Below are 25,164 nucleotides of genomic sequence, written 5' to 3'. Positions count from 1 at the left end.
TTTGAAATGATAACCACCTAGCTATACCGTAAAACCCCGTCTACAAGCATATATAGTGTTTTTTATGAAAGCTAAATTAATTCGAAGCAAGCGTAAATATACCAATACAATAGATTGGTCTTAAAATAATACTTGTTTGTATATGCTAGGATCCGTAATTTATTTGCTCAAATTCCATAATGGCGCCTGGATTAATGTAGCTTTCATCAAAAGCACTCTATATGCTTGTAGACGGGGTTTTACGGTATCTGCAAGTTTGATGCCTCTTGTTGGTGTGCAGTACACAGAGTGAGAGTTGTTATATCATTCACAATAATCCAAGGCAGGGATGCAATTTCAATTGCAGTTCTCACAATGATTCTCCTAAATGTTTGTGAGAATGAACATTGATTCACATAAAATGTTTGTCATACATATGGATAATTAGATGAGAATCAAATCTTCTAAGCTGCAAGAAAATCACACCCCTGCAGGGTTGAAGCAAGTTGATAACATCAGCCTCTTTCACATATAACTTCCACAATCTGTAAAAACAAGAAAACAAACACATAAAATGAGTCTAAAATGATATAATCATGTAGTATGTAGGCGATGTAGTAGTTCGGAATTTCATTTATCCACAGCTGTGGGCAAATCTTTATTTGTCGTAAGGTAATTTGTTGATAGCAATCGATAGACAATCATGGTGCATGCTGAAAAAGAAGAGGGCTCAAAAGCTATTACACTTTTGCATTTTGTAAAGGTTCTACTAGGATCAAAAGCTCCAGCCACTAATTGAACTGTATTTTGGTACACATGATTCTATAATTTATGCACTCTTCCTACAGTTGTTATAGTTCAGTTCAGTTTATTTTAGTTCCCATATACGGTCATACATCAGTAGCAAAGCCCTTGACATTGGTAGCACCTATTGAGAAGTTTACAACAGAAAGTGAAATCTCTGTTAGTTATTAGGGCCATAATTCCCTTTTAATTTACATCATAATTTATGATCATGATTACCAGTTTAAAAAATACCTTTTGCTTAAAATATGCTTAAAGTCATAATGTACGATCTTATAATATGAAATTGGTTAATTTTTTTCAAACCTGATTGTTGCATATTTGTAATGTTTACACATGTCCCAACTTGCACCTAAATTTAATCAGCCAAATTTGTTGTCTATGTAGGTTAACAGAGCAAAGTTCGACATATTATCATAATTTAAAAATTATGATAATATGTCCTCCCATAGAACTGCATGTTAAATGGTCAAAATAACCAGTGGGATTTCTTTCACTTTACCTTGAAGTTATTTCAACTTAAAATGGACAGCAACTCTTCTCGGCAGTTATTACTAATATTATTTCAACATTTTGAATAAAAAATAACAAAATTTAAATTTGACGGAAATCGTACATTAAGGCTTTAACTAACTTTAAGAATAATCCACAAGGTAGGCAACATGGTAACATGGTGCATTCTGGGAACTAAAAGGGCTCAAATCCGCCATCATGGATGAATTTTGATTCATTCAAAATAGGTATACTAACATTCACATATTTCATAACTTATGATTCAGAGCTCCCTACTTAAGTTTATGTTTGTGAAAGGGGATAATTTTGATTAATATACAGTGCACAAAAGAATTAAGGTACCAGTTTTATAATCTAACCGTGGAGCCAATGTGAAGGCAGATATCAAAAACCAAGTTAATAGTAAAGTGCGCAAGGATGTTCCCTTTAAATTGAGCCCTTGTTTGTTGATAACTGTGTGGTAAAGATGTGGTAAAAACAACAACTGAGACCCCAAATCTTATTTTTATACTTTTAGTTTTCTGCCTATGGTAAACACAGCATTAAATTACTGATCTTCACATTGCATTGTTTATGATGTCTATCAAGAGACTAAGTTTTATTTCAGAAAAAACAGTAGAATTGTAAAGAATCCCTTATCGAAGCCTTATTGGAAGCAGGCATTTCTATGAGTGAAACTGAAAGATGCGTCATGTAAGTTTGACTTTGGAGAGACAGATATCAACAGATCAATGAAGTGAAGAATCTTCCCAGATCCAGTAGGCCCATGGTAACATCAGAAAACCAGTATCATTTGATAATTAACAAAGCAGAGGTGACATTGCTTATAAAAAGGGTAAATTAGGTAATCATTTTAAAAAGTGGTGCTTTGACCTTTGATGTATGTACCTTGTACATGTTATAGTGTTATGCCATATTGTCTCATGTATATAGACTCTGTATCTATTTATTATTTGTGCATGCTGCAGTACCTTATAATATGTTTTTTTTATACTTTTGCAGCTATTGTTGTGATTCTCTGTGATTTTTTGTTGTTTTGTTTTCTCAAATATAAACATAATGACAAAAAACAACAATGACATGTAAGATTCACATTTTTAAAAGTTTCTAATACTGCTGCATACTTTTGACAACATCACTTTGACTACCGTATTCGTTCCAATAAGCGCCCATGCCCCAATTAGCGCCCACCTACGGTATTTTCAAATCGCTTAAGGGTACCATTAATGTTGAAGTGACAGAAAGGCGTTGATACAGTGAAATAGCTGGAAGACTACAAGTCCTGTGTAAACTTGAACTTCTCAGGACCCTTTTATAACATACGTAAATTCATCACTAATAAATGCCCCTTACGAAAAAATTAGATAAACCAGGTGAAAAATAAGCGCCCACCCAAAATGACTTTGTTAAGCGCCCTGGGCGCTTATTGGAATGAATACGGTATTTTGTTACTCTTTTGCATTTGTGCGAGTCATATCTGGTAAATTGTTATTTCAAAAAATACAATTTTTTGTCTTCTTTCTTTCAGCTAAAGGAATCTGCAAGCAAATTCAGGGGTCAACTGCCTGGGCAAATTAGTCATCAGACGATTTGTAGCTTCATCATTGCTTTGGACTCTGGTCGAGAAGGAAAATTACCAATTCACCACCGAATACGGTTTGCCAGACATCACCGCAGGTGGACCAGAAGAAGATGGTTACATGTCCATTTTACAGATGAGTGTAAGGTAGCACTACAATGGTAGACAGTGCATAGAGGGTTTGGAGAATCCGAGAAGAAGAATTACATCAAGGCTTTTATGATGAGGTGGAGCAATATGGCAGAGGCAGTATCATGGTTTGGGGTGGTGTAGGCACCAATGGTAAAACCGGCTTTGTTATTGTAAGGAATAGGCTAAATGGACAGAGATACATAGACATCTTGGAACCACATATGATCCATATATGGCTGCTGTTGGCCGCCACATCGTGCTCTTATCACACATGCATTCCTAGAAGAGCAAGCGATATAAAGAATAGAGTAGCTTGCTAGATCTCCGGATCCCAACCCAAAAGAGAACATGTGGGTCCAACTGAAGAGAAAAGTCAATAAACAACTGACATGTCACTCAATGACTTAGAGAGGATCCTTGTTAGTGTATGGAACCAGATGGAGCAGGAAGGATCCGGTGGTTGCTGAACTCAATGAGGAAATGTTGTTTGCCTACCATTGCAGCCAACGGAGGAACCACAAAGTACTGAAACTTATCTTAACATCACAGACTTGTTACACAGAACATGATGCAAAACAGAGCTCCATGTGAATTTTATTTGAATTACACTGATGATTTATATTTTAAATTACATTTTATTTATAACTGTAGATATTTTCAAAATATTTTAAAAGTGCAATGTGTTTTGAAATTTAATTTGTACATGTTTATTTGAAAAAAGAAAAAAAGAAATTTTGTGAACACATGAGATGCGAATGTTCTGTCATTAAAATAAATTAAGTCCATGTTTCTTTTTTGAATCAAAATAGGTTATTGGCTTACACCTATTGTGTGCACTGCATACAAATCAATAGGGCATCCTGTAGTAAACGCTGATGAAAGGGAAAAGTCCAACTTTTGAATTTGAATCTTTCATCGGTTTTCGTGTCAGAATTCTGTGATTTCTGTAGTATCGTTTTTGGTCACTTACATCTCAAATTAATGAGTACATCCTTGCGCACACTGTGATTTCCTTGATTTTAAAATTAACCCTTAGTTTGGCTCCATGCTTAGATTCTAAAACTTATTTCTTTTGCTCACTGTATAATGTATATATGGCATGAAAGTCAGCATAACCAAAACAGAGACTATAGTGGTTAGCCAATTACCCAAGGATATTGACATCACCATTAACAACAGCAAGCTAAAACAGACAAAGGAGTTTAAGTACTTGGGAAGTATCTTTTCTGAGGATGGCAGTATCACTAGAGAAATAGAGACACAATGTCAAAAGGCCAATAATATTATCTACCAACTAGGCCCGCTTCTCACACATCCTGTAATACCGATGGATACAAAAGCAAAACTCATCAATGCCATATTTTCCCAACTCTCTGCTATCAGTGCCAAACACGGACTCTCAACAAAAAAACAACCCAAAAGCTCATCACCTGTGAAATGAGATGCCTAATGAGGGATAAAATCAGGAATGAGGATATCAAAAAGATGGTGAGCACCACACCAATCACAGAATATGTTGCAAAACTAGAAGGTTCACTCACCTTAAGTGAATGGCCCCTAGCCAACCTGCAGCAAAAACGTATAACAGCAAAACAACAGGAACTAGGGCTAGAGGAAGACCAAGGAAGAGGTGGGCAGATGGAGTAAAGGAAGTGCTCGCAAGACATGGAATTACCATGAGTGAGGCTACCCGACTCGCCCAGGAAAGAAGGTTAATTTCCCCACGACGCTATGAAAGGCCACAGTGGGTTATTCCTTCATGTAATTTTACACGAAATTAGGTTTAGGGTTAGGGTTAAGGTTAGGGTTAGTTTAGGGTTAGGATTAGGGTTAGGATTAGGGTTAGGGTTAGGATTAGGGTTAGGATTAGGGTTAGGGTTAGGATTAGGGTTATGATTAGGATTAGACTTAGGGTTGGGGTTAGGATTAGGGTTAGAGTTAGGATTAGATTACACGAAATAATTACATGAAGGATCGACCCAACAGTGGTGGATAAAAGTAAAAGTATAACGTATGATTAGGTATACTTACACTTGTTTCCATAAGAATGGCATCTAAACAGCGATGTACAGCACTACCTACAATTTCATCTAATAAGAAATGAACAAGTCTGAAAGAAAGCAAAAAATACAAATAATAATATTAATATTTGTTCATGTTTCTCATAGAAATATATTTATCTAATTAAATTTACACAAATTAAAAGAATTAACAAATTAATTGCCCCTACATATAAATGACTGTATACTTGTTAAGGACAATGCTGCCAAAAAAAATATTGGAAAAATTTATAAATTACTGAAGAAAGCCCTCAGAATAACTTAAACAGTGATTATAGAAGTCATTAAATACCCTTCTTTAAAAATAAAATCTTCTAAAAGTATCATCAATCAATCAGTTGTAACATCCATGAAGTAGAATGAATCAATGGCCCTCTTGTATTCACTAAATTTGTGTCGTACTTCATACTTCTGAAGTTCTCTCCACCCAAACTTGCACTCTGGGTGTTTCAGTCTGAATGCAGAAGAACCAAATTTTTGACATATGTTTTCACTAATAATTATGAGGAGTCTTGACACACACAATTTAAATTGAACTTCATTGATGTCACGTCCAAATGTACTTTTTCTGGGGACCAGGCAATGTTTAAACTTAGCACTTTCATGTATCAAATAGTGGCTCTTGGGGGATGAGGTTCTCGTATCTTCCTCTCCTTGGCTCTTTTTCTTTTCAAATTCCATATCGGTATAAATCTTCCTGAATGTGCATTAGATCCACAATCCTGTGAGAAAAGGTTGGGGCAATTTGTTTGTTAATTTCACACATCCCCGCTCTCCTTATTCAAAAATGATAAAAAGTGGTTGCTCAATGTTTGCTCCAACATTGGTTCCAGGGGAGTACTAAGCAAGCACATTACATGAGCTATGAAACGTATCATGTATTTTCAGCCTCAAAATTAAATTCACAGGAGTTTGATCTTTAAAACATCAACTGTCCCAACTATTTTTGCACACAATTGCAGACCTGATTGATGGTATGTTTCATATTGGAGGCTTGTTAAGAATAACTCACTGTTCATTCATAATCTCATGAATATATGCAACCTGTTTTTCTAAACATGCGGACGCAAATGCAGGCTATCAAATTCTCACATTTGACCACAAAATGTGTAATTGTTCCAATCTCACATATAAAATGACCTGCTTTTGCGTATCGGTTCTTAATGCACAAACAAACCTGCGTAATCGCCGTGAGTAAGCATGCGTTGTTGTGCATTGCGTATTAAATGTGACTTTAAAAAAGTGAACGAAAGATACATTTTCCTTAGTCTTTTAAACCAAAAAAAAATTGTTATTTTCATGAAGCAAATTTATAAGGTTGGTGCATGAAATCGTCAGGGTTGTGTTGGGCCTCAATTATATTACATAGATGCAGTTACCTCAAACAGTTATTATTGTCTAAATAAGAAGGTAGAAAAAGGCACCTGGTAGATGCCAATACATCCACAGTGACTTATGATTTATTGGACTAGAAAGATGATACTAAGACTTACTTTTCATCAGAGACAAATCTCCACAGGTAGATATTGAGATAATGTGTGTCCACCTGGATCTGTTGTAAACCATAGCGACCAAATGTACGTAGTCTGACACACTCAAGGAATGTCTGAAATGGGATAGAGAAGGTAGTGATTATTGAAAACCATAGCGACCAAATGTAACGTAGTCTTACACACTCAAGGAATGTCTGAAATGGGATGGAGAAGGTAGTGATTATTGTAAACCATAGCGACCAAATGTACGTAGTCTTACACACACAAGGAATGTCTGAAATGGGATAGAGAAGATAGAGAAGGTAGTGATTATCTATGAAAACATTAAGAGCACAAATCATTTAAAGCTATAATATACACAATTTCTGTTAAATTAATATTTTTGTTACTGGTGCTTATAAATTTAATGATTTTTATTTGACATACATCATTATGCTTAAAAAGCTTTGTCATTCATCATGTCTGCATAGCTTTAAAATGGCATTTAAGTGCATTCCTTTTTCGTGTATTTGAGGGTTCCCTTCATGGCAGTCAAAAATAAAGTGACCCAAATATGTAATAAAAAATCTTCACATGGCGCATATAGCTTAGCACTTAGGGTTTCAGACAAAAGTCTTTATTAGTTTTGCCTTGTGCAAATCATTGACAGTGTTTAACTTGAAAATGAAGGCTGCATTGTTGACTTTTTAATGTGTGCCTTACCTTTAAACTGATTTTGACAATGCCAGTCAACACAGATACTTTGGAGAACTCTACACTGCTGAAAATTTCTATCCGCTCTGAAAATAGCTTCTGTATGTTACTCATCAGACTAGTGTCAAAGGTCGCACTGAAACAGAAAAATGACAAATGTACCAATCTCATAAATTGATAATAAATAAGAGTAAACAATATAAATGTAGGTTATAAATTAGCTTTTTTTTCTCACCTGCAAGATGGAGACTATTTAATCACTTTTCAGTGTGTATGGAGGTCATTTGAGTCAAATTAGAAAATATTTTTGGATTTTCATGAAACTTGGTACTTCTACTTCAAAAAATGGCATCTGAGACCAAATTAGTAAATATTATTGGATTTTATTTTCAAGAAACTTAGCCTTATAATGTTCCAGTTGATCGCAAAAGAATGCAAGACTTGTGGTTTGAGAACCGCATTGTCTTTTTTTGCACAGCAGTTAGTTACCATTTGAACACCTCACTTCCCAGAACATCAAAATACCTCAAATCTGGAGCGCCTCCACTGGAGCAGGGTAGGACTGGAGACAACTCAACTCAAGCCACCCCTGGGGCATTAGCTAATAACCTAGAGCAGATAAGGCAAGATCACAAACTCATAGGGCACTAGGTGTTGGTTGGATGATAACTTACCATGGATAAGAGAAATCTCAATACCTCTGATATATTTTAGAAAAAGATTTCCTAACCGTGGGCTGGAAATAATTAGTAATATAAAAAGTTTTGCTTGCCCACTTGGCTTGGTCAAAGTTTGCTGACATTACTCTTATACTGACCTGGATGCGTAACTTCTCTGCATCCGTTGCTGTTGTTGTCTAGAAACACTGTAACTCTGTGCTCTCCTACTTGAATCGCTACTATGCGCCTTACGCACACCTTCTTCAAACAGCGCCCCCACTTGAGCATCTATAGTGGTGATGTCTTCTACCACACGTTTCATCACAGCTCGTACATTACGTGGTTCTATGGTGTTTAGCCAATCACGAGTCTCAACACTTTTACGCAACATCTGTGTAAATTGTACAAATCAGAAACAGATGTGTTTATGTCACAGAACTAAAACCAGAGAACTAGGACACCCTGTACCATAAGGTGCAATAGCACGTTCAGTTATGCAGAAAAAATTGGGGGTATTCAGGTCCTTGCCGATGGTACGCGGAAACCAATTCTGTGTGATAATCACACAATAAAACATTGTGTCGCTCCTCTCACACAGTCGGTGAATTGCCCATGATGCATGTCTAGTATGGCGCACAAGCACTAATAGTTTTGGTGCATTTCGAGCAAAATACAAATACCCCCAATTTTTGCCCCTGGGTGTATCAAGATGGCAATCGAGTCTTGGTTCTATGCATTAATTCTGTGCTTTATGTGTATCAATCATCTGATATGTCACAATTCATTTTCTTTGTGTTTTTATAAGCGGCAGAATATAATTACTGTTTTCATTCCAAAAAATTGTAAAAGCTTATGATAATTTTTTTAATCTGGAGCTATGATAATGGCATAATGCCAGCCTGATGTAAATTTAGAACAAATTCATGAAAGCATACCCTGGATGCTTCCACAAAATATAAACTGGAATTATAAAAAAATATTCTGTTTAAAATAGCCATAGGCGATCAGAAAAAAAATTAAACACTCCACTCGCTGCTTTGAACATATTTCAAATTTGATTTTTTTTTTCTCTAAAGGAAATGGTCCAGTCCACCGCTACCATATTGTCATCAGACCTAGCAAAGTTGAACCAAAAGTGCATGACATATGTGACATGATCAAGGGGAATGAGTCGCATGTCGGCAATTTCAATTCAGAGTTTTTTACATCCTTTTCTGGCAGTGTACAAATGCCACATTTTGATGCGAACCCCATCAAAATCGGACATCTGGTTAGCAAGTTATGAGCAATTTATCAATGGCTGAAAACAATATAAAACAAAAGAATTTGAACACTGTTTTTGCCAATATCTCAAAAACAATATTAGCGACATCCGACTCATTCCCCTTGATCGTGTCACATATTTGCATCTATGACCACATGATATGAGAATATTTGCTTTTCCACTTGAAACTGTAAGATAAAGAGATCTTAGTTTTAGTTCTGTTTTTCTCCAGTGTATCATATTGTGAAAATATTTGCTTTACACTTCAAATGGCAAGATAAATGGAACCTAATTTTAAGTCTGCTTTTTCCCAATATCATATTGTGAGAATATTTGCTTTCCACTTGAAGCTGCAAGATAAGAAAATCCTAATTTTAGGTGTGTTTTTCCCCAATGCATCATATTGTCTACTTTACCTGTGATATCTGTAGACCCTGTACCCGCACATATTGATTCAGTAACTTCTGTGCTGCCGTCTGTGCTTCTGTGCATAGGTCAGCAGCCTTGGTCATGTCTCGTTGGTCTGACAGCATAAATAACTCATCAGTTAGCGATATCTGTAACATAAGTCAAATCAGATCAATAAAATGTTATGTTAGTTGAACAGGGTTTTCCCCTCTTTTAAAGGCCTATTCAGCAATTTGCTCATTCAGAAAATTGTAAAAATCATCAAAATTCTTTTCAATTTTTTTTTCACTTTTGTAAGTAGCATAGATGTGATTACATAGCTTGATAGTATTTAAACTTTTGCCGGGATCATTGAATGGCCTTTAACTGATAAAGTTTGCTGTTGTTGTAGATGTAGAAAACGGAAGAGAACTTGTACAAAGAATATGATAAGAACTCAAATTTTTTTCACACACAAAAATCTTCAACATAGTAGATAAATAATGACAGTAAAAAAAATGCCTTTAAACATTTCACACTATACTACCATCTGTCATAACTAGAGAGAGCAGGAACTAGGCTTTACTCATTCATATTTCATTTTCCAAATGATCTCATGGTTTGTGTCACAAGCATACCATTTTCAGTCACAATATCTTTGTAACACTAAACACATTGCTCAAATTTGATTTGAGTTTATTCAGCATATCATCATAACAATTTGAATATAAAATCTTATTCAGATTACCTTTTACAAATTAAGCGTACTGCTAGCCGTCCAGCGCGTATTATTTGTACAAGGTCCAATGCACACGCTTGACGTAGCGCGCGTATACGCGATGGTTAAGCTGTCAAATGAAATCTTGATAAGACTTTACCTACCATTTTGATATATTGCTTCATTCAAGGGATAGGCCTATGCCCTCAAAAAGGTGCAAAATACTTACTTTTAATGTTACTTAAGGGCAGAGTAATGGGAGAGAACATGGACCTTTTCGAGCATCATTATTTCTGAATTGTATCTCCAAAGTAGGGGAGATTGGGGTTAGTTGAAACATTTTTCACAAAATCGTCTTTTTAACGCAAACCGATGACTTCAAGAAACACTAACCATATCAGTATAAACATATACATACATGCTACAAATACAGCCTTAAACTTTATTGGACCTGCTTATGATTATTCATATAATCCAATTTGAAAATTTGAAAAAAAGTGTTTCAACTAACCCCACCCCTGGGGTAAGTTGGAACATAGGGTGGGGTTAGTTGAAACACGGCTTGTAAAAATTTCAAAATAATTATTATTATGTTGTTAGGGTTATACTTCCCTTGAAGGCACCCTTTAACATACAATCAGTGTGAAAAAATGAATAAATAAATATGTGGGAGTCTTGGGTCAATAATTTGGACACAAGGTGACGAGTGTCACCATGGACCAAAATATGAGAAGCCTAAAATATTATAAAATGTACTTTCTGTGTGCACTTTTTGCTTGTATTATTGCTTTTTAACCATATTAAAGCAATATTGAAGAAATGGTAAACATGTTACAAATTTTTAAAAGTCACATTTTTAACCATATTTTTCTATGCGATTTTCATGTTTCGACTAACCCCACCTCAAAAGTTTCAACTAACCCAGATGCCTTTTTTTACATTTCAAAGTTCATTACACAAAAGAAGAAATACAATAAAACTTTTATTTAACATTATTCTGGGACTTACTACTAGTGCTTATGATACTCAAAAAATAATCGCCTGAATCTTCAAACAACATGGAGATAACGCATCTTTTCTGAGGGGTATAAAAATTAGTCAGTAAGTCAAAAAACAGATATTCCTTTCCCAAGCCAACACTGGTGGGGCATCAGTGCTGTTGCTAATTTGGTGGATGACCCTTACTAATACATATTACTAGGTGCCAGTATTTTACCAAATTAATTTTTTGTGTCAAAAAAAATACAATGTTTCAACTTACCCCGCGTTCCAACTAACCCCAATCTCCCCTATATAAAACTATACATTTTTGGAAAGGAAATGAGTCAAGGAATCCCATGGTGACGTCAGATTTTTTCAAAAATCTCGAGTTTTTGATAAAATCACAAAAAATCACTTTTTACCCCAATATTTTTGTGACAACTTAAAAAAATCAGTTCAGAGTAAAAAAAATCAGTTAGCTTTTAATGAAGAAGAGACATGAACTTAGGGAAGGTTTTTTATTTTTTGAAATTTGTCTCTTTTGTCGAAATATTGAAAAAAAACATGTGAAAAAAGCAATTTTGTCATTCTATTCAGCTAAAAATTGCACATAATGGTGTATATTTTTGTTTAAAACAAATATTTTGAAAAAATGAGAAAACCTTCCCTAGACTTTGATGTACTCTAAACGATAGTGCAAAAAGTTTACCTTTTGCTTGCATATTTTTCGAGTTATCTTGTCACAAAAATTGTGCAATATTGTCAAAAGTGAACTATGAGAAATCGATGTTTTAGTAAAAAAATGTCAAAATTATGCACAAAATGTCCTTATATTTTAAAACGGCAAGACTTTCACGCTTGTAAAAGCTGTAACTGGTGCATGGTCTTAATATGCATCTTTTTGCAACAATGAATTTATAATGTCTGCTTTTAGTGCGCCAAAATTCAAAATAATTAAAAAATCTAAGTGGCATTTTGACTGCAAATTTGTGTTTTGTTTACACCGCATTTGCGGCGTTAAAAACATACCGAATGCGCCTTGACTGCGTTGGACATACGCCGCAGAGTTGCAGCGTCCTTGACGCGAATCGTGCGTAATCACAATATTTCGCATTCGCAAGCATTACTGACTCATTATTTCCGCCAATTTACTAAGCTGTCTTGAGCCATGTGACTTTTTAGAGTTGAAAAGAGTGAAATAAATCAAGCAAAAATACGTGTAAATATTAACAAGTTGTATTTTATCAGTTTCAAGTGAAAGAATACATCTTAGTGTTGATAAATATCAAGAAATCTCAAATTCGGGCGTGGACGAATGTGTCTTCCATTACTCTGGCCTTAAATTATATTTTTAAGATGTTACCATGCATGCCTGAAAATGTATTTTTATCTTAAAGCTAAAAATTTGCTTTGTCTGTACATAAACCTGATTTGTTTTTGTTCTTTTACTGATGGTATACTATCATATATTTAAAACCGATCTTCAAATTTTCTTCACCTGTTTGCTTTTTTCACTGCAATATAACTCAATTTGAGAAGAACAAGAACCCCTGAGTGACCATTTTACAACCTGTGAATTTCTGTCTCACAAGCCTGACAAAGGATTTATATAATGTGGTGATGTATGCAGTACTTACCAGTTGATTTATAGTAGTTGACTCAAAATCCAACAGAAGTCTGGCTAATATTAGGATAAGTGCCGGTGCTGCTGATCCCTTGTCACTGGTGCCATTACACAGGTCCTAAAATAATACATAATAAGAAAGAATTTGAATATGTTTTATGCTGTAGAAAGCACTAAGTACTGAATCTTAATTGAAATACCATTTGAATGACCAAGTTTTCCTTACAAGGACAATTTGCCAATTGCTTACACTGTGCATACCTATTAATGGCGTAGATTTATACTTGAGTGTCGCATACTTATTTAACTTCCCGATTCAAACCAATCTGATTGTTAAATGTCCCAACCTAGTCATCAATATTTGGTTTTTTAGGGCTGACTGAGTCAAAACTTTTGCAACTTGATTATGTGCGGAATGAAGATGTATATACATTTTGTGTCCTACTAACCTGATGCATGGTGTCAAAGTTACACAGTAGGGTTATGCAGTGTCATCAAAATTGAATTTTGTATTCTCGATCTGGTTGTCACAAATTTATTTGTTTTTGATGATATACTCAAAGTGATATCACCAGGACTGGTATAAAACACTGTTCAAGTACTTACCAATGATGCAGTGAATATATGTCTGAGGAAAGTAACTAGGAGTCCCTCTCTGACATCATAGAGACAGAAATTACCACGAAAGTATGGTGTGTGTGCAAAGGTTATATCGCTGGCTATAAAACACTGTAACAGGAAATGCAGAAGAGAGTTGAACAGTTATTCAATGATTACATGGCTGAAGAAGACCTCGTCCCTAAAACAACCACAAAGTGTTACCAAATTTGCCAATAGTACAGTTCTAGGCATGGCTTGAATCAGTGCAGGTGACAGCAATTTACCTCCAATTTCTTTCAAATAATCCTTGTAAAAAGATTTGCGAAAAGAATATAATTATCACACCCATGAAATGCTCTCACTAAAATAGCCCAAGTAAATCAAATTATGAGGGTGATTTAAAAAACTTGTCGCACCTGTGAGAAAAAAAAAAGACCCGACTTGTATGATTACAGAAAATACAATAAATGAGTGTGACATTTTGTCACTTTATAGCTATAAATATAAACATGAAGCAGGTTTTATTTCTGTTTCAATATTGTTGAATAGTTTAAAATAAATTAGTGAAGTGGATGGTAAAAATAATTAAAGGCTAGAAGCATTTTTTTCTAGTTTAACCTGAAAGTCCCTGTTCAGCAGAAAATTGACCAACCTAATAGTTTACCATCTCATTTTGATGACAAATATTCTATTATTTTCTTGTAAACTGTAAACATGAGTTATTAAGGATTTTAGTGGAATTTTGGGACTTTGGCCGCCATCTTGGATACAGGAAAAAAAATGGAAGTGGCCCGTAGGATTTTTTTGGATCCATTTAACCCAAGCAACATATGTGCCAAGTTTGGTTCTGGTAGGAAAAAGTGTTATTTTTTTCCTGGGATGGACCTGCCTAGTAGGCTTTATGTTTGGTCTTAGACAAAATGTGACTCCTCGCCACAACTGAGCCCGGATGTCGCCAATCATCATTTTTGAGATATTCAACCAAAATATTCTGCTTGAAATTAGCTTTAAAATGATGTATATCATGTCTATAGTACTTGACATTTAAGTAGTGAAAAATCAATAAAACAGTCAATAAATCCTTTCTTTCCTATTGTTTATTGTTAAGTTCGATGGAGCATATCTCAATAGTGGCACTGGCGACATCCGGGCTCAGTTGTGGCGAGGAGTCACAAATATGAATATTCATTTTACATTCCCTCATTTCAAATCTTTAGTTTTGGTTTCTCTTTTGTTCAGAAACCAAAAATCAAGTGATTAAAAAACACTATTATGCTGGGAGGACACAGTATAGGGTATATAACTAGAAGTATACAATAGCCTATTGTGCTAACATAATTATTATCATGATTGATATCGTAAATCTATCCCGCGGACGACAGTTGATACTGTGGCATATTACACTCACGAGTTCTAGGCCTAAAAATCATATACATACGCGTATATTGAAGGATGGGGTGGGGTGGGGTGGGAACTTTGTTTGTTTGTTTGTTTGAAACATAAACGATGCATGGAGATGATTTGATTATGAATTAGTTTATTATCCTGGGAAGCACAACCCTTACCTCTTTAAGAGGGGGCTCCCCTCCCTATATAACCACCTCTTCCCTAAGTGACTCTCCCCCTCCTCCTCCCCTACATTTGATATCTTCATCTCTAGCTCTCCTCCCCCTTCTCTTTCATTTCCAATGTTCTCTCCCATCTGTTTCTTTTTCTCCCGGCCCATACCCCCCTTGCCCCCCCACCCTACCCCACACACCACACACACTCTCTTCTCCCCTCTATCTTCTACTTTTTGCAGTAAAATTGCTTCAGTAAAACTCATTAGGTTATTAGAGGTCATATAATGGCCTTCCATCGATTCTGGTACATGGGATTAAAGGTCCGTAACCCGATCGACAGCATCATCCCCGATTTTTTTCATTGTTGATGAGGTTTTGGTATCACATAATAGATACTATTTTTTCTCATTACTATCCTGAAATTTGACGCTCCAAGTCGATGTATTTCGAGAAATCATGAATCACAGCGGTTTTACAGGTATACCAGTTTGTAAACAATGGTATTACTTTGGATTTCTGGGAGGGAATTATGAGCGAAATATCAGTCACCGCAACAGCTACTTTGGTTTCGCGTCATACACATTCTGTGAAAAAAGCGAACCACACTAACTGCTGAGGAGGCGGTGCGACGTATATAGTTATGAAAACGGCAACAGTAAGCGTGGTGTGCTAAATAGCTCAATTGACTAAGCGTTTATTTTTTACCGAGAGGTACCGGTTCAAAACCCGGTCTCGGAAGGCTTTTTTTTTCCTCTCCATTTTACCCAAACTTTTTTATATTCATTTGAAATGTACATATTGCAAGGGAAATATATTTCCTTTTTTTCTGAAAGCGGTACAAAAAAAAAATTTCCGTTCAATACGGGCCGGGCATTGTACAGCATGTCAGCATTCGTCATTGCCTGCCCAGAATGCAATTCACATATACCAAGGTATTGGATTGCAAATTTGGCTATTTATTCACATTTACGCTGAAAATGCTCTCGTTTTGTCACAAAGCAGCATAAAGGAGGCGATATTTGATATTATTGTGTAATTTTAAAGACAATCCATATCCAAAACCAATAGGGTTACCCCCCTTTAAGGACATGAATCGATTTTGTTTATAGCACCTATACAATTACAATAGTGGCCCCTTTTGTAATGTCAAATGCAAATATTTCGATGGTCTATATTTTTTCACAGGTGAAATAGCCTAGGCTTATTCGATTTTGTAAACCACATCTTTCAATGTAGATTACCATGCTCGATTTCTCTCCTCGTGAATATTGCACTGCGAAATTTAAACATTTCTTTTGTATACTTAGAGTAGGTAACTTCAAACCAAATAATTTAACGATTCACACCACTTATAAGAAACTGAAACCAAAACCAAAACTGACTGACACAAATGTTCAGTTTTTAACAATAGGTAGAAACAATGAGTTTGATATCTTATGATTCAAGTGGTTAGGCAGGACAATAGGAAACCACGTGACCAAAACCAAAACCAAAACTAAAACTAAACATTTGAAATGAGGCATTGATAGACATGTTGGCTAATTTTATACCTCGTACACCGGGTTATGCATTTCACCATTCAGCTAGGCTAACAGAATACATTTTTTACCCACATATCACTATATTTACACAATACTTTTTTTTGGCATGAGTTCAGCCCAAGTTAAAATGATACCAATTGTTATCTATTTCTGTGATAAATTGTCAACCTGAGATTACATACCCTAATTATTGCACAATTCATCTATGCAAAGTCAAAACAATTAAACTTATTTTCATAACTAAAGACTCTAGAATTTGAAACAGATTCACCCACAAACAAATTCAAGAAATTTAGTCACATAAAGCTATAAATATTCCTTCACTCGCTGCTTCTCTCTCTTATATTCTCTTCCACCCTCCTTTCCTCTATCGCTCGCCTGCCCAATCAATCAATCAATCAATCAATCAATCAATCAATCAATCAATCAATCATCAATCAATCAATCAATCGATCAATCAATCGATCAATCAATCACATTACTCCACTTGTGCATCCAAACACATAAATTTACTTTGGGAATAGATATCCTATCAAAACACAAGTCAAAGGACCTTTCTGCTTTGTATCTAACTAAACAAACAGTTCAACATCTCACCTCAAAATTGGAAGAATATTTAGAATCACTGTATTACAGACAGTTCATGCTTGGACTTTGATTCATATTTTCCCACATATTTTAGATATCGTTACTCAAATTCAGGGGGTCACATTCCCATATTATACATAGCACCAGATTTTCCCAGAGACTGGCGATAGAGAACAATACATTATTTATTAATTTCTAATAAATGACTGTGATACATTTAACCAAAAAAATTTTGAAAAGATATACAAAACATACTTTTAGAGGATCTTATTAACTCATGCAAAAATGCCAACATTACCACACCAGAGTACATAATGAGTAGTACCCCTACTGTTAAAACTAGAGCAACAACAGCTAACTTGGCATATATACAACTTGTTATCTTTCTACATTAATTGTTCAAATAGACCCAGCGCTCAGCCAGGCTTGCCAGCACAAACTACCTACGCCATGTCCGTTAGCCACAAATATCATTTTTCAATTAAACAGAGGTAAGTAAACAATTATTGGTCATTAAATAACTTAAAATCATGCTGATTTCATTCTTACTGTGAATCTACAACTTTGCTATGGATAAGCTTTTCAATGTATCCCATATTCTCACCAATTTACTGTAAAGTTCTCCCATTCTCCCATTAACTAGTGCAAAGGATGTTACTAAAACATCTGGTTTTCTTCCTCCTTTCAGTCTACACCTGTTTAACAAATGGCGTACTTGAAAATCAAAGAGGAAGATCTTCAGTTGCTTAAGCGGATTGGCACTGGAGGTTTTAGTGTCGTATTCCAGGCCAAATGGCACGATCAAGATGTTGCAGCTAAAAGACTGAATGAGCCTGATCAAAATGAGATGGAAGTCCTATCCAAACTAGATCATCCTCATATCGTCAAGCTCATTGGAATCTGTCATGGGAACTTAGATCAGTACCTGGTATTAGAGCTATGTAAAGGTGGTTCACTCCGGTCCTATCTCGACCTGCAAAGATCCCAAAAGAAACGCCTCCCAACAGCGCTGGTTTATGACTGGGCTAAGCAAGCAGCCAAACCTATCCAGTATCTGAAGGAAATGGAGTACATTCACAAAGATATTAAGTCCCCGAACTACTTGATAGCTGATGGAAATGTCCTTAAACTCGCCGATTTCGGGTTAGCTAAGAACATTGCGATCACAATCAAGAATGCTACGGACAGAGCATCTCATCCCTGGATGGCCCCAGAGTTATTGAAAGATGATGTCCTTTCCCCTTCTTATGACATCCATGCCTATGGTGTGGTGGTCTGGGAGCTGTGGACTACAGAGTTTCCATTTGAAGGCTCTGATGGTCATCATATCATCTGGAGGATATGTAATAATGGTGAGAGACCAGTAATTCCTCCTGACTGCCCCAAAGCTCTGGCTGACTTGATGAAACAGTGTTGGGATAAAGACTGGCATAAGAGGCCTACTGTTGACCATATTCTGTTGGTGGTAAGTAGTGGTTATTTTATATATTTTGGTGTGTACATGTTTTGAATTGCTAATATTTTGATAAATTTTGTTAAAAATATTTAATTTGATTATATGTCCGTGTTTACACAGAATTTACTTCAGTACTTGGCATAACACATGTAATTGAAATGGTTATCATCAGCAGAAAAACTCAAATATGCACTTTATACAAGGCATTTTTTTTTGTCTTTGCATTCTGTGGAAGAGTTGTGTTCAACAAGATCAAATCACTGGCATGCATGTATTGAGCTGTTCCAGTTGGAATTCATAAACACCTATGGTAGACATGACCTTAATCTTTCATACAGGGGGTGTAGATTTCAAATGGGTCCTCCATTCAGTTAATCTCATTTGCAATTCACACCCCCTGTGTGTGGGAGATTAAGGTCATGTCTTCCACAGGGTGTATATGGAATTCAACTGGAATAGCCCATTTGTGTTAATCAGTCCAAGCAGCTTCAATCTTTATGCAAAAACTTCAATACTTATAATGTAACATTTGACTAAATTTGGATTGAAAAAACAAATTTCAATCAAAATATTACTTATCAGTATCACATACTGATGTCAAATACCATCCTTGTCAAAATACAAACACAAAATAAATTAATGATAAATAAATAAAACCATTTATGCTAAAGAAAGAAAATATTTTACAAGTTTTCAACATTTTTGAGATTGTAATAACAAAACTGTTGATATTTTATGAAATTTGTTAATTCTCATCATTTAAGCCCCCTATTTCGATGTAAATTTTTAATGTCGATTTTTAAATATTAATTGAAATTGATATATTAAACATGACTTACAATTGAATACCTGAGTGGAAGAAGGGCCCAACTCCATCAAAACTGTTTTTGAGATATTAAGAAAAAATGTAATATTTGGAAAAGTTTTATAGGCAGAATAATACATGAACATACAATATTACATACATTTGAAATTATAGATGTTTCCATGGCAACGGTACAGGTCTTAATACAAGCTAGAGTTGGGCCCTTCTTCCAGTAATATACTGCAAGTGCCAGTTCCATAAGCAGATGTGTAATAAATAGCTACAGAAATTTAGTAGAAGCATGTAATATGTTAGCAAGAAAGTTTATTGTAGTGAAAAGCAGATTTCATGGATGAACAAAATTCCTCTTTAACCCAATATTTATGGAAGAAGGGCCCAACTCCATGGAGTTGTGCCTTTCTTCCATGAAAACCATGATTAAGTGTATGTGGAAGACTATTTAGAGAGTGGATTTTGATTCATCTTTCACACACAAGGAAGAACAAACCGCTGGCAATAAAATGCTGGGTCTAACTCATTTTTGTAAAAAATTGAAGTTGGGCCCTTATTCCACTCAGGTATTCAATTAATATTTCTTTAGATAAGAAGTGCAATGCTTTATTTTTTTACATATAGGGTTTTTAACTTTTCTGTGTATATATATTTTTCACTTTATTAGTTGACATCTGCAGAAAGGGAGTTGCACTTTCAGCAGAAACTTACTACTGGAACCTGGGTGTGTGAGAAGGTATTTGGTAAAGATGAGCCTGGTAAGCTGTCTTCGGCTGTAGGTATTGCAGTCAGCCCTGCAAGAGCTGTAGCTGTAGCAGAAGTCCAGGCAGCAAAGATACATGTGTACAATGCTGAAGGTCAACACAAACTCAGTATTAATACTACACAAGGACTGATGCCTAGGACAATATCAAAGCCTTGGAATGTCACTGTCAGCAATGAAGGAAATTATGTTGTCGCAGATTACACCAGATTCATTAAAGTGTATCATCCTTCTGGTATGTATAAAAACAAATGGGTTGCCATATCACCTGAAAACAAGCCTTCAAATACTGAAGCTACTGGACTAGTAGGACTGACAATGGATAGCAAGGGTCTGCTGCTGGTAGGAGAGGTCAATCATGGGTACATCAGCATGCATAGGCAAGATGGATCTCACATCACTAGCTTCAAAGTAAACATTAAGCCAGTCTTTCTAGCTGTGACATCACAAGAAACAATCATTGTGTGTGACTCTAAAAATAAGGAAACACATATAGTAAACAACACAGGACATATGCTACACACTCTCAAGCCTCCATGTCATGTTACAAGATGGACACCATGTGGAGTTTGCTGCTATGAGGGCATCATATTCATCTGTAACCATGTCTTAACCAGCCATGGAGTCTACTGCTTCTCATCATCTGGTGAATACCTGAGATCCATTGATACCAAGGCCATCCCTCGCTGTCTTGCAATTGAGAACAAAAAACTGTATGTGACATATGATAATAGAGTTGAAATCTATTCATGTGAATAAAATCATACATAACTAACATAAGGCTTTGACATAAGAAGAGAAAATACAGCTCTTTCTATCTGTTCATTTGAAACTGAATGTGCAATTGTTTTATAAGAATGTAAGCCCACAAGTGTTATAGTGCATATCTTATTCGTACATCAGAAACTCTAGTCTCACTTGTCCAGTCTATTCTAAAATTTCAAGAATATTACTGATAAATCATCCCTATTATAGTGTACCAATATAGACACCTATTTTTATTTGAATTTTTATGAAATATTTTTATTTCCAAATTTGCATCAATTGAGGAGCCATTCCCAGGTGAGACACTCACATCTGACATGTCAATATGGCATGTGTCATTGTAATAAACCTTTTTCCATATCCCACAATACACTATTCCAGAGGGTCATGTATGCAAGTTTTGAACACAGAGCACAAAATGTGACATTGAACATAAGCATGAGAATGCTACAAGTAGAAGTTCCTCTAATAGAATAGTGCATTGTGGAATATATCCAACTAAGATCTGCGAGGTAATGTGAGAATCAATTCTGATAGCCAAATCAAAATTAATTCTCACATTATTTATTCAATCCTACAAATGTATCTCTTCACAGGTCTATAGGTACATTACATAGTAATTCAATTTTCAAAAATGCTTCCTTTGCCCTCCAAGGACCAGATCATGTCACATATTAAGTTGTGTGTTTGTATTCTCAATCAGAATATGTTATCCCATTTGATTACTGGAGTACTTACACTAGTGCAGTTAGGGACATCAGTGTGCGCAAATTAGGAATTGCTAGAATTCGCTCACAGTGCTGGCGTACACAAGCACGCTTTTAAAGATGCTGCATAGATTGTGCATGAAACACATGGATGTCACTAACTGCATACGGCTAGAAGCGCTACAGTTGCTCTGAAGAGCTATGAGGTCATCATAATCTGCTCACAGAATCTGCTGCTACCATGTACAAATGTATTATTGTATTTTACACTTTTCTATCTTACAGGCAGACTACCTCAAATGGATTAAGTTCTGCATTGCTGTTAAACCCCCTTTGTGACTATGTAGAAGCAAACGTACCCACTACCCCCCTATTGGTTTTATCCAGTATATTAACTCTACAGTATTGCTGTGTACTTGAACAGTACTGCACAAAGACCCATATCCACAAGAAAAGTTAGACCAGGTCTAACTTTAAACTGGGTCTAAACAATGAGGTAAAACAAAGAGTGAAATAGTGAACCTCTGGATTATTTCCCTATGCACTGGGCAAATAATCCAGAGGCTCACTATTTGTCACTCTATGCGTATGATAAGTGAGAAACAAACATGGAAGTCTGTACTCTTTGTTGTACCTCATTGTTTAGATCAGGTTAAAGGTCGACCTGGTCTAACATTTTGTTTTGTGCATACAGGCCCAATAGTCTATCTATCTATATCATTCATGCTACTTGAATTAATACATTTCTGTTGACAGTAGATAGAAATGTTGAGTACTATTTAGGGTAGAAAAAAAATTTTGGTCCTATATCATTCTGCCATTTATGTTTGACCTTATAGAGGGTATTCATTACTACGTCATTGATGTGATTGCTCATGCATAAAATTCCTCCACATAGGTTGTTTAGCTTAATCGGGAGAGTGACCTCTTGAAATGATGATCACAATTATCTTTGAGTTACTACAGTGAGGCCCACGTACAATGTTCAACACAAAGTGAACAATGCTATAACTTGGAGGACAAACAAACCAACACCGCCAAATTCGACTGACATGTGTACAACGTGGGAAGCTATGGGGAAATTGAACACTTGTTGTCTGATCATGCATGTGTTTATGGTTCGGGTAGCGGTTACTTAGCAACTCTCGTTCCGCTTGGGTTTATTGCATACACTCTATACTAGGGCACTTGAATTGTGATTGGTTTATTGAAATAAAACCTGTTATACGCGAATAAAATTGATGTACTTGTATTTCAATGTTTGTTTTGTAAAATTTTAATCAACTATGGCACATGGTAATAACATAGTTCTGTACCTGTCCATAATAGACTGAACAGATAACACACTCTATCAACATAACCTGTTGTGTTGTCAAAGGCCACACTACACTAGCAACATCAGTTTAATTGATAAACTTTCGTTTTACAAACATAGTACTTACCGATATTGACCTTTGACCCATGAATTCAATACGCATTTTGGACTGCATAACTCTACACTGAGCTATTCCAGTTGAAATCCATACACCCCTATGGAAGACATGACCTTAATCTTCCACACAGGGAGTGTGAACTTCAAATGGGATTACCTAAATGGGTGACTCCATTTAAATCTACACTCCCTGTGTGGATGATTAAGGTCATGTCTTCCATATGTTGATGTGTATAGATTGCAACTGGATTAGCTCATTTTACCCAAGCAAGTCACTTCATCCAAAGTTCCAAAGCTTACACTTGTACCCATTCTTCAATGTAACTGACATTGAAGCAAGCTCAGCCCAACCAGTATAACTTCAAGGCAACTTTGTAGCAAGTGAATGCTGGTAATGTGGAACAATCACTTCTGGCATTTGATCACTATAATTTCTCAAGTTGAGAGTAAAGCCATATTGGCTTCTGCAGTGGCAGATTCAAATCTCCTGCGCTAACCTAATCCCATGGAGCATATACACATGTGTAGAGGAGTGATTTATCCGTACACTGGCCATGCAACTGCGTAAACCCACTCAATTCGAATCTGCCACTGATAAATCCAACATGGTGTTACTCTCAACTTGAGACGATACAGACTATAGTGATTTTTTTGTCATTCGCACCGACAAATATAGCACTCACCTTGAGATTAGTGAGTACATGTTTGAGTTGTTCTATCACTGATGTTGAGATGGTATTAAGAAGCTCAGCTAAGTTGCCACTGGAACCTTCTTGTTTCCCAGCAAGACGTGGTGCACACAGTGATTGCCTGATGTCAGTCAAACATTCTGAAGAAAAACAAAACATGTAAGTATTTAAGCTATCTTTAGGCAGGGTAGCCCATTCAGTGACTAACAGTTACTTATATATTACTCCAGGTTAATGGAATGCACATAATTTATTCTTTCCTTTGAGTAGGCCAAGGAAGAATAATTTTCATCGTTTGCCCAGGTTTGAACCTGGGACCCATGGGTATCTAGACCAGCATTCTTTAACAACTGAGCTATCGAGGAAGCCAATGACATTGAAGCATTATAGTGGCCCTTTTAATATAAATTAAGTATAAAGTTTTATCATATTTAAATCATTGAGAGAATTTGTCTTAATATGCCTTGAACCCTGTATAAGAAGTGGTTTTTTTTTTACCTGGGGTGTTATCAACTTGGTTTCCATTCCAAAATTGTTAAGGATATGTTATTCTACCATCATGCTGACTGAATTATAACGTAAGCATGAAATGTACAAGTATGCCAAGATGTGGTAATTTCCTGCTATTATAGTTCATATGGAAGAAAAATAATCATGATCCTAATTAATGATCGAAGTAAAAACAAATTGTTTAGCCTTTGCTAAGTGAAGACTTATAACAATCTGTCAACATCTATATATAGAAATAGAGCCAGGGTGCTCTCAATAGCCTTGACATTAACCTTTTCCTAATTTGTGACAATATGTATACTAGAATGAAATACTTGTCAATTCTCTTCATATATTATATAGGTTAATGTACAAATGTAGTAACAATACCTGCAAAATGCTGCTTCAATCTCCCAGAGTAAAATGTGATTCGGTCCTTAGCAGTACTGGAGACAATAGATCGCCCTCGCTCTATAATTTTCAGTTCTGGTAATAAGCGATCTATGGCTTGAAGTCTACGATGGAATCTGTCTAGTGCCCTCACTAGTAATGAGTTGTCCACTGAACTTTTCTGTACAGGAAGAATATATAACAACTTTTAAGTTTTAAAAAACAAATTTATTGATAATAACGACAAACAGTAGCACATTGATAGGCCACTTTTTGATGATTATATTACATTTTTATCACATTTTCTAATCAATGGAAAAGAACTATACATCTGAAAGAGGATGTCAATCTAATATTGGCATTGCAGGCCAAGAACATCAAACTGTCTGCAAAAATCCTAATTTAGACAAAAATTATGGCACTTTCAGGTAGTGTTCACCTTAAGGACTTTGGCATTTGTTGTTGTTGTTTTGCAGGCT

At 35.7% G+C, this 25,164-nt stretch overlaps 1 protein-coding gene across 1 annotated transcript in view; it reads right to left on the bottom strand.

Moving 5' to 3' along the window:
* The window catches only part of LOC140148617 (vacuolar protein sorting-associated protein 51 homolog), a 37,421-nt gene continuing 12,257 nt past the window's right edge, over positions 1–25,164 (bottom strand). The window contains exons 11-20 of the mRNA XM_072170632.1: positions 24,686–24,866; positions 23,801–23,946; positions 13,493–13,615; positions 12,900–13,004; positions 9,593–9,733; positions 8,071–8,303; positions 7,263–7,389; positions 6,561–6,673; positions 5,039–5,117; positions 1–524 (exon numbers count right to left, since the gene is read on the bottom strand). Of these exons, the coding sequence (XP_072026733.1) occupies positions 495–524; positions 5,039–5,117; positions 6,561–6,673; positions 7,263–7,389; positions 8,071–8,303; positions 9,593–9,733; positions 12,900–13,004; positions 13,493–13,615; positions 23,801–23,946; positions 24,686–24,866 (1,278 nt within the window). The 3' untranslated portion in view covers positions 1–494. The remainder of the gene's footprint in view (positions 525–5,038; positions 5,118–6,560; positions 6,674–7,262; positions 7,390–8,070; positions 8,304–9,592; positions 9,734–12,899; positions 13,005–13,492; positions 13,616–23,800; positions 23,947–24,685; positions 24,867–25,164) is intronic.

The sequence above is a fragment of the Amphiura filiformis genome, chromosome 3 (genome assembly GCF_039555335.1).
Source record: "Amphiura filiformis chromosome 3, Afil_fr2py, whole genome shotgun sequence".
Lineage (NCBI taxonomy): Eukaryota > Metazoa > Echinodermata > Ophiuroidea > Amphilepidida > Amphiuridae > Amphiura > Amphiura filiformis.
Note: the sequence above shows the minus strand (reverse complement) of the source record. Positions and strands in the feature narration are given on the sequence as shown.